Below are 10,688 nucleotides of genomic sequence, written 5' to 3'. Positions count from 1 at the left end.
TTATAACAAGCCCTAATTTGAAGATAACATTTATAATGTGCAAACTTAAAGAAGTTTCATGCTTCATTGTTTTGTATATTTTCTCTTTTTAATTTAATATAACTTTATATCAAATTAATCAATTTTGAAAATAACCATTTCAAGCAGCATCTCCCTAAATTAAGTACAACATTTATATTAAATTTCATGAATTTTATTACATGCATTTAATTAATATCACAACTCTTTTATAACATATTAATTTAATGACATATTCATGCTTTCCTAATGGTGGGATTTTAATCTAAATGACAGTACATTATGCACCATAAAAATACTAATCTTAATTAAAACATAGCATTTCAATAATGCATAATTAATTAAGTTATAACTAAAGTGAATGGTTTTGAGATTTTAATAAGGCAAAAAAAAAACTAAAATTATTACAATTAATAATTTCCAAATAGAGGCTTGGACCGCTCCCGACCATTCGAACCGCCTAGGATTGTTTGAACCGGACCATTTTTGCCTTTAAGTGAAGGAACACACTTGCGGCTGGAACTAAAAAACAGCAGCTGGAATTTTCGGCCAGCTTTTGTTACAGTCTCTGGAATTTCTTCAGAATTGACAGCCTAAATGGAATCTATTGACTTCTCAAAAATTTACGAGACTCCATATGAACACAATTAATGCCCATAAAACACGTAGGCAATTACAATTAATTCCAATGAATTGAATGAGAATTAAATATTCAATTCCCAAAACCAATTTTCTCTTTAGTTTTCTACACCAGTTTCATTCATATGAAAACTACCCACCAGCAAAATTAATGCCTGTTAGGTGCCTTAATCATGCTCTTGATACCAATTGAAGGTGTTCATATAACACATGCGGAGCAATTTAGATTCGGAGGTACTATACTACATCAATTATAGAAAATGAAAGCAGTGTTGTCCAACAACTTACCGTAAACAGAGAGCAGAATTTGTTACCAACTTTTTTTGGAGACAGATTCAGCAAACTCCCTTTATGATTCCTTTGCTCACGAACGGTGTAGTGGACACCACCTCTAAATGTCTTCCCTTACTATTCTTCCGGCCAAGAAGAGGGTGGGGGCTTCCTTGTTCAAGTTCCTAGACGTTAGTACTTAAAGGAACAACCTCATCTACTATCCCTTGAAATGGGTAGGAGCGGGATTTCTGTCTTACGCGTGACTATGTTCCCCAGCTATTTATCCGATGCTTATCCCCAAAATGGATTAGGCTTGCTTGGAGTCGGCGATGTTCTGAGCCACTCTCACCCATGCAGATCTACAGTGATATCACGTGCATATAATAGGAATTCCATAGTTAGCTCACAGGTATTAAGATCGATGTTACTGAGGTCATCTTATGAAAATAGTCCAGCTTCTTTCAGTAAAGCGACGTTATAAACAGAAAGGTGATAATTTCGCTGGTCCGTCTTATGCAAACTCATTGCATAGAACGCACCCACTCACATGTCTCTACACGAACGATTTTAGGATCTATTGTTATGTTTACTTAATAAAAGTGGGTCGCGTCCCAATAATGTCCCCAGGATAACGTACACCAACCTTATCTTATACTATAGACAGTTTTGGCTATATACTTGACTTGATCATATGATATGTCGTCTACGATTATTAATTTCGCGAGTATTCATGTTAATAGCCAAGGATCTTAGTTTATTGAATTTAGGTCTTAGATTCGCAACTTACATATCTCAATAAGCATCCATTTTTACTGAATAACCTCAATAACGTCTTTTATTGGAAAAATAGATATGTTTAATGATTTACAAACTACAATGTTTATAGCACATCTAAACCAACAAGACCCTCGACGCACGAACAACAACCGGTTAAGGCACGACGGTCAATCAAAGAACAAAACCTGCAAAACAAAAAACTCGTTATAGGCTGAGTCGCAAAAGCTCCACTCTCTTTAAGACAGTTTCGCGGTGTGCCACAAGTGTGCAAGAGCATCGGCCAGGGCATACTCGTCACATTTTCTCCAAGATAAAGAAGCTTAAAAGGAAAATCCGATCGAAATTGGCACCCATTTACCGACCGGAAACACACACCCTTTCTAACCTCACTGTCTCAGAAAACAGAAAATTGCATGGAGTAGGAGAGGAGAGAGAACTTTTAATGGAAGCAAAAATTTGTTATGATCTGTGGAAGACCACCAACTTTGATAGGCCTTCAACGTGGAACCGTTGAGGTGAGAAAGGCGAGAGCCTCAGAACGTGCAGAAGACTCATATGGGAAAGACGCACGCCGGAGGGACCAAGTTTCCTTCCTTTTCTCTTTTTTTCCGATTCTTCTCACAGAACATAATAAACAAAAAATAATCACTCGCCTCGCCGACGAGACGGCGGCGCGCATGTGAGACGGCTCCGCCGAACCATATTGGTCTTATGCTTCTCACTACCTCCAAATAACATGGATAACCTCTTGGGACCCAAAACCCAAAGCTTTAAGGTTGAACACATCAGGCAGCTTCCAAACCAAAAATTTTCTTAATGTAAAATTCTCCAACCAAATGTTAGTGTTCTCTTCATTTAAAACTAAAATTTTCACCCAACATAACCACTTGCCTTGCTTGCTTTTTCTTCTTAGGTCGACATCAAACCGTGAAGTCAAGCGTCAAAGTCGCGGCTTTTTAATTTATTTTAGAGTTGGAAAAATAATAAAAAATCTTACTTTGGATTTTTAGGTCGTTCTTCATATTTCAAAATTGCAATTCTTTCGAGGAAGCAAAAGCAAATGAGAATGGCTGATTTCTTGTGGGATTTTTGCTGTACAAGAAGTTTCTAAAGAAGACAGTGAAATAAGCAGCAGAGGAGATAGTATTGCAATAGGGGCTTCAAGAAGGAGCGTCTCCAAATTAGAAAGTTTGCTTACTCAAATCTGAAGGCCATTCTAAGAGTATTAACAAAAAAGAAATACACCAATGAATCTGTTGAGGATGGTGGGTTGGAGGATCTTCACATTTTTTTTACGAGGTCGCATGCATCTGTTGGGGATGAGCTTGTTTTATGCAACATCTTCGACAAAAAGTCGACCAGAGAAAAGAAACAGAGGGTTGCGCAATTTCTTTTTCATCCTTCCAATAATCCTTTTCCGTTTTCGTGGAAGATGGCTATAGAAGAATGAAGGATCATTACTCGAAACTTTGTATAAACTTATACTGTGAGGCAAAGCCCTTTAGGGATTTGCGTTTGCTCTGCTTTGGGAAGGAATCCATCAGAAAACACATAAGAAATATAATCTTAAGCAGATTCGAGAGACAACATCGAATCTTAATTTTGAAGAGTTTATAATAGAGAGAAGTTGAGTTTTTCAAACATAGTTAAGAGTGATTGAATCTAGGCAATGAACATCCAATGTCATCATACCCATTGTTGGGTATGGGTGATTGGGGGAAAAAAACTTTGCAAAGTGGTCTTTCAATTTCATGAGTTGTTAAAGATTCATTTTGATGAAACTATAATGGGTTTGTGTGTCTGAACCATTTATCATTTCTAAATATTTTTGGAAGGAGGATGTTTCAAAGTCTCACAAAAACTTCTAGTGGTTGAACAAGGAGAATTTCTTCGGAAAGCTCAAGAGGGAGATTGCAAGGTAAAAGTTATTTGCTTGTTCTTGAACTATGTTTGGAATGAAGAAGCTTAGGATTGTGGGGTGAGTTAATGGGAATGCTAAAAAAATATTGCTGGAAAATTTGGGAATAGTATTGATTGTGACCACGAGGAGTGCAAAGTTGCAACTGTCATGGAACAACTTCGAGTCATCAACCTTAACAAAACTGTCTGATGATCAATGTTGCGTCATTGTTTTAAAGAGAGTGCCAAGTGCAAAGACTATCAATGAGTCCCAAGTTAGAAAGATATTCAAAAAATTGGGTTATTAGAAGAATTTTGTGTTGGTTACCACTAGTAGCAAGTACTTGGAGGGGCAACAAAGTTTGAAGGAAATATGAGAGATGGTTGGATCTCAGTTTGAAATGTATAGTATACTTAAGAATTTATTTCCAATGATGACAAGAGACTTGTGTTTTCCACTCTAAAAACTTAGTGTGGATTGTACCACTTTTTCATTTTAAGCAATGTTTTTGCTATTTGCTCAAATTTTCCAAAAAGATTATGAAATTTGCCTAAAGAAACTCTTATTCAAATGTGGATAGCACAAGGGTTCATTCAAGCACAAAAGGAAACAACACAATGTTGGGAGAGACATATAGGAGAAGATTTCTATATCAACTATCTTATTCATCTCGCTCCTTATTTCTAAGATGTCTCTAAAGATATTGATGGGACGCTTAAATTGAAATTAATTTTTGGTAATTATTTTGAAACTTTTCCAATTAATTTCATATGATTAATCCAATTAATCATTCTAACCTTGTGCAATCCATTATATAGGAATCCTTATTCATGTATATAGTATTTAAAACACTTTTAAATACTTTATCTCTCATTTAATAATTTAATTCATAATTAAATTATTATGTCAAACACAATTGACGATAATACCCTTTCCCAATTTTGAACGATTCAAAGTTTCCTATCTAATTGTTCTAGGCTTTATTCCGATATGAGCTAGAAGGGGAACCTAATGGACTTACAGATCATGGGCTCCAACGATTCGAGGTTAACCGACTAATCTCATTATCCAAGCTAACCAACATTCGTTAACTACCAGGACACTCCACTAATGCCCAATAGCTGCACTCCCCTCACCGTATATATATTTCCGTTCACTTGATATAACCATGTTCAGTAAGTCAATCCTTCACAGGTTGTTTGTAGCTATAGCCGGGTCAAATGTCTGTTTTACCCCTATAGTACTTTTTGTTCCTTAAGTTCCACTAATTCTCTAATGAACAATCGGTTTGTGATCTAACCATCAAACCTAAGTCCCTCTCGGGCCAAGGAGAGGATGGGGCTCCTTGTTCAAGTCCTGGAGTTAGTACTTAAGGGAACAACCTCTCTACTATCCTTGAAATGGGTAGGAGCGAATTCTGTCTTGCGAGACTATGTCCCCAGCTATCTATCCGATCTTATCCCCAAAATGGTAGGCTTGTTGAGTCGGCGATGTCTGGCCACTCTCACCCATGCAGATCAAAGGATAATCTCGTATAAATAGGAATTCATAGTTAGCTCAGGATTAAGATCGAGTTACCTAGGTCATCTTATGAAATAGTCAGTTTCTTCAGTAAACGACGTTATAAACAGAAAGTGAATAATTTCGCGGTCCTGTCTTATGCAAACTCATTGCATAGAACGCCCCCACTCACATGTCTCTACACGAACGATTTAGGATCTCATTGTTTGTACTTAATACAAAGTGGGTCGCGTCCATACTGTCCCCAGGATAACGTACCCAACCTTATCCTTATACTATAGACAGTTTTGGCTATATACTTGAACTTGATCATATGATATGTCTCTACATATAATTCGAGTATTCATGTTATAGCCAAGGATCTTAGTTTATTGAATTTAGGTTAGATATTCGCAACTTACATATTCAATAACATCTTTTACTGAATAACCTCAATAACGTCTTTATTGGAAATAGAATATGTTTAATGATTTACAAACTACAAGTTTATAGGACATTAAACCCAACAAGACCCTCGACGACGAACAACAACCGGTTAAGGCACGACGGTCAATCAAAGAACAAAACCTGCAAAACAAAAACTCGTTATAGGCTGAGTCGCAAAACTCACTCTCTTTAAGACGTTTCGCGGTGTTGCCCAAGTGTGCAAGCAGGCCAGGAATACTGTCACATTTTCTCCAAGATAAGACAGCTTAAAAGGAAAATCCGATCGGAAATGCACCATTACCGACCGGAACACACACCCTTTCTAACTCACTGCTCAGAAAACAGAAAATTGAGGAGTAGGAGAGGAGAGGAGAACTTTCTAATGGAAGCAAAAAGTTGTGTTAATGATCTGCTGAAGACCACAACTTTTATAGGCCTTCAACGTGGAACGGTTGAGTGAGAAAGAGGCGAGAGCCTCAGAACGTGCAGAAGACTCATTGGAAGACGCACGCGGAGGACCAAGTTCCTTCCTTTTCTCTTTTTTCCGATTTTAAAACATAATAAAAAAAAATAATCACTCGCCTCGCCGACCGGACGGCGGCGCGCATGTGAGACGTCCGCCGAACCCATATTGGTCTATCTTCTCACTACCTCCAAAACATGGATACCTCTTGGGACCCAAACCCAAAGCTTAAGGTTGAACTACATCAGGCAGGCTTCCAAAACAAAATTTTCTAATGTAAAATTCTCCAACCAAATGTTAGTTTCTCTTCATTTTTAAAACTAAAATTTTCACCCAACATAACCACTTGCCTTGCTTGCTTTTTCTTCTTAGGTCGACATCAACCGTGAAGTCAACAGTCAAAGTCGCGGCTGGTTTAATTATTTTAGAGTGGAAAAATAATAAAATCTTCTTTGGATTTTAGGTCGTCTTCATATTCAAATTGCAATTCTTTCGAGGAAGCAAAAAGCAAAGAGAATGGCTGAATTCTTGTGGATTTTTGCTGTACAAGAAGTTCTAAAGAAGACAGTGAAAGTAGCAGCAGAGGAGATTAGTATGGCATGGGGCTTCAAGAAGGAGCTCTCCAAATTGAGAAAGTGCTTACTCAAATCTGAAGCCATTCTAAGAGATATTAACAAAAAGAAATTACACCATGAATCTGTGAGGATGTGGGTGGAGGATCTTCAACATTTTGTTTACGAGGTCGATGATCTGTTGGATGAGCTTGTTTATGAACATCTTCGACAAAAAGTCGACACAGAGAAAAGAAACAAGAAGGTGCGCAATTTCTTTTCATCCTCCAATAATCCTTTTCCGTTTCGTAGGAAGATGGCTAAAAGAATGAAGGACATTACTGAAACTTTGTATAAACATTACTGTGAGGCAAGCCCTTTAGGATTGGTTGCTCTGCTTGGGGAGGAATCCATAGAAACACATAAGAATATTAATCTTAAGCAGATTCGAGAGACAACATCGAATCTTAATTTTGAAGAAGTTATAATAGGAAGAGAAGTTGAAGTTTCAAACATAGTGAAGATGGTGATTGAATCTAGCAATGAACATCCAATGTCCATCATACCCATTGTGGGTATGGGTGGATTGGGGGAAACAACTTTGGCAAAGATGGTCTTCAATCATGAGTTGGTTAAAGATCATTTTGATGAAACTATATGGGTTTGTGTGTCTGAACCATTTATCATTCTAAATATTTTGGAAGGGATGTTTCAAAGTCTCACAAAAACTTCTAGTGGCTTGAACAAGGAGAATTTACTTCGAAAGCTCCAAGAGGAGATGCAAGGTAAAAGTTATTTGCTTGTTCTTGACTATGTTTGGAATGAAGAAGCTAGATTGTGGGGTGAGTTAAGGGAATGCTTAAAAAATATTGCTGGAAAATTTGGGAATAGTATTATTGTGACCACGAGGAGTGCAGAAGTTGCAACTGTCATGGAAACAACTTCGAGTCATCACCTAACAAAACTGTCTGATGATCAATGTTGGTCATTGTTTAAAGAGAGTGCAAGTGCAAATGGACTATCAATGAGTCCAAAGTTAGAGATTATTCAAAAATTGGTTATTAGAAGAATTGGTGGTGTACCACTAGTAGCAAAGGTACTTGGAGGGGCAACAAAGTTTGAAGGAAACTATGAGAGATGGTTGACTCAAGTTGAAAGTGTAGTAACAAATATATCCAATGATGACAAAGACTTTGTTTTTTCCACTCTAAAACTTAGTGTGGATTGTCTACCACTTTTTTCATTAAAGCAATGTTTTGCATATTGCTCAAATTTTCCAAAAGATTATGAATTTGCTAAAGAAACTCTTATTCAAATGTGGATAGCACAAGGGTTCATTCAAGCACAAAAAGGAAACAACACAATGTTGGAGGAGAATATAGGAGAAGATTATATCAACTTCTTATTATCTCGCTCCTTATTTCAAGATGTCTCTAAAGATATTGATGGGACAGTTACCCACTTTAAGATGCATGATCTAATACACGATATTGCTTGTGTTATTTCAAGTCATCAAAATTTCGAATTTAAACATAGCAATTGGAGTGAAAAAAGCACAAGAAAGTTACGCACAACTGTTATCAATAACAAGATGATTCATGATAAATTGGTAGACCTTGGTTCTTTACGTGTTTTAGTTATGAATTCACCATTTCTTCGAATCTTACCGGATTCAATTGGTATGCTAAAACATTTGAGGTATCTTGACATTATAGGTTCTTCGATATTGAAGCTTCCAGAATCTATTACTATGCTTTATAATTTGCAAACACTTAAACTTGGCACAAGAGTGGATCTTCCAAAGAACTTGAGAAAATTGGTCATGTTAAGGCATTTGCAATTCTTCTACATTTACATCAAGCAAATGCCTTTATGTATAAGCCAATTGATTCATCTTCAAACATTACCTGCATTTGTAGTAGGTTCTGAGAAGGGATGTAAAATTGAAGAACTTGGACCTTTAAATAACCTCAAAGGATCATTACAACTTTCAAGTCTCAATCGAGTAAAAAGCAAAAAGGAAGCTATAGCTGCAAAGTTGATGGGAAAGAAGAATTTATGTGAACTAACCTTTGAATGGGATGTTTACTCTGAAGAAGAAAAGCATAACAACTGTAATAATGACTTTGAAGTATTGGAAGGACTTCAACCACACAAGAATCTTCGATCGTTGTCTGTTGTTCACTATGGGGGACAAGTTTTGCCTAATGGTATCTTTGTTGAAAATTTGGTTATAATATTTCTACAAGAATGTAACAGATGTGAAATGCTTCCAATGCTAGGACAACTACCTAACTTAGAGGAGCTTCACATTTCCTCCATGGGTAGTGTGAGAAGTATAGGCAGTGAGTTCTATGGAAACACTCATTACTCCAACCAAAGGGTTTCTTTTCCCAAGTTGAAGGAACTTTCCTTTCGTCTCATGCAAAACTTAGAGCAATGGGAAGACGTAACAGATGGTATTGCTTTTCCATATCTTCAAAGCTTATCTATTGTCATTTGTTCCAAACTATTGGATGTTCCACATCACTTTGTATCTCTTCGAACTTTAAGAATTGTGGGATGTGAAGAATTGGCGAAGCTACCAAATGGGCTAAACTGTCCTAATTCCATTGAGTCCTTGAAGATTTCTGAATGTCCAAATTTGGCCTTAAATTTACATAATATGCATAATTTGAAAGAAATGGAAATTGTTGGATGTATGCAAGACTACGACTTTAGTCCTCTCCTGCACCAATCTTCAATACTTACACATCTTTCCTTGATTGATAGTTTGAGAAATGCAACTGAGCTTCCTCGACAACTTAAGTATCTCACAGCTCTGAAAGCTTTAACTATTAAAAATTTTAATAGTTTGGAAGCTTTACCTGATTGGTTGGGAAACCTTACATCTTTAGAAACATTGGGACTTTTTGATTGCAAGAATTTGAAATGCTTCCCTTCAAAAGAAGTCATGCTATGCCTCAAGAAATTGAATCATCTCCATGTTCGTGGATGTCCAATGCTACTACTTGGCCAAGATGATCCAGAGAAGGCCAAACTTTCCCATCTTCCCAACAATTGTGTTGATGTAAGGTTTCAGTCTTTATTCTTAATATATTCTAAGTTTCTATTTTTAAAGGCCCGTTTGGTAATTATTTCGTTTTTGTTTTTTGTTTTTTTAAAATTAAGCTTATTTTCTCCCCATTGCTTATAATGATTTACATCATTCTTAAGTACAATAATTGAATTCTTAGCCAAATTCTAAAAACAAAACCGTTTCTTTAATTTTCAAAATTTGGCTTGGTTTTTTTAAAACCACTGGTAAAAAGTAGATAACAAATGAAGAAATTTGGAAATAGAAGTAGTGTTTATGAATTTAATTTAAAAAATAAAAAATTTAAAACTAAGATTCCATGTGGTAACTATTTTATTTTTTGTTTTTGGTTTTTTAAAATTCAGCTTATTTCCTCCTCATTTCTTACATTGATTTGCATCTTTCTTAAATATAATGGTTGAATTCTTAGCCAAATTCCAAAAACAAAAATAACTTTTGCAAAGCTACTTTTTTAGTTTACAAATTTTAGCTTGTTTTTTAAACCATTGGTATAAAATAGATAACAAAGTAAGAAATTTGGAAGTGAAAATAGTTGTATAGGCTTAATTTTCAAAACAAAAACAAAAATAAAATTGTTAGTAAACAAGACAACTTGTTTCAAACTAAGGCTAATGATTTTGGTTGGTTTTTAGTTTTTGAAAATTAACTTTACAATTAAACTTCTCTTCTACTTCTCAGTTTTCTCACGACGGTATATGCTTTCTACCCATTCTTACTACTTCTAAATTCTTTACTCTGTTATCTACTTTTTATCATTATTTTAAAAAAATCAAGTCAAATTTTGAGAACTAAAAAAAGTAGGTTTTCAAGAAAAACTTTTTTAAAAGGTGTGGAATTCAACTCTACAAATCATGGTAAGTAATTGAGAGGAAATAAACTTATTTTTTAAGAAACCAAAAAAAAAAAAATGAAGACCTGTAACTATTATGGTTTTTGTTTTTGTTGGTTTTGAAAATTAAGTCTATGGACATTACTTCCACCTTTAAATTTCTTCCCACCAAATTTTGAGAACTAAAAATAGTA

The 10,688-nt window shown here is 35.6% G+C and overlaps 1 protein-coding gene across 1 annotated transcript; it reads left to right on the top strand.

Annotated features, from left to right (window-relative positions):
* Positions 1–1,195: 1,195 nt before the first annotated feature.
* LOC120069595 (putative disease resistance protein RGA3) lies at positions 1,196–9,795 on the top strand. Its single transcript, XM_039021385.1, has 3 exons — positions 1,196–1,339; positions 2,918–3,085; positions 6,477–9,795. Exons 1-3 carry the CDS (start codon positions 1,196–1,198, stop codon positions 9,762–9,764), a joined length of 3,600 nt encoding a protein of 1,199 aa, XP_038877313.1. The 3' UTR covers positions 9,765–9,795.
* The last annotated feature ends 893 nt before the right edge of the window (positions 9,796–10,688 follow it).

Source organism: Benincasa hispida, unplaced genomic scaffold, assembly GCF_009727055.1.
Source record: "Benincasa hispida cultivar B227 unplaced genomic scaffold, ASM972705v1 Contig50_2, whole genome shotgun sequence".
Classification (NCBI taxonomy): domain Eukaryota; kingdom Viridiplantae; phylum Streptophyta; class Magnoliopsida; order Cucurbitales; family Cucurbitaceae; genus Benincasa; species Benincasa hispida.
Note: the sequence above shows the minus strand (reverse complement) of the source record. Positions and strands in the feature narration are given on the sequence as shown.

Bases quoted from the DNA above. Each gene is read 5' to 3' on its own strand.
- LOC120069595 (XM_039021385.1), top strand. From the start codon at position 1,196: ATGTTCCCCAGCTATTTATCCGATGCTTATCCCCAAAATGGATTAGGC. The intron at 1,340-2,917 runs GTATTAAGATCG...TCAAATCTGAAG, and splicing joins ATTCCATAGTTAGCTCACAG to GCCATTCTAAGAGTATTAAC. The intron at 3,086-6,476 runs GTTGCGCAATTT...CTTCTTTGGATT, and splicing joins CCAGAGAAAAGAAACAGAGG to TTAGGTCGTCTTCATATTCA.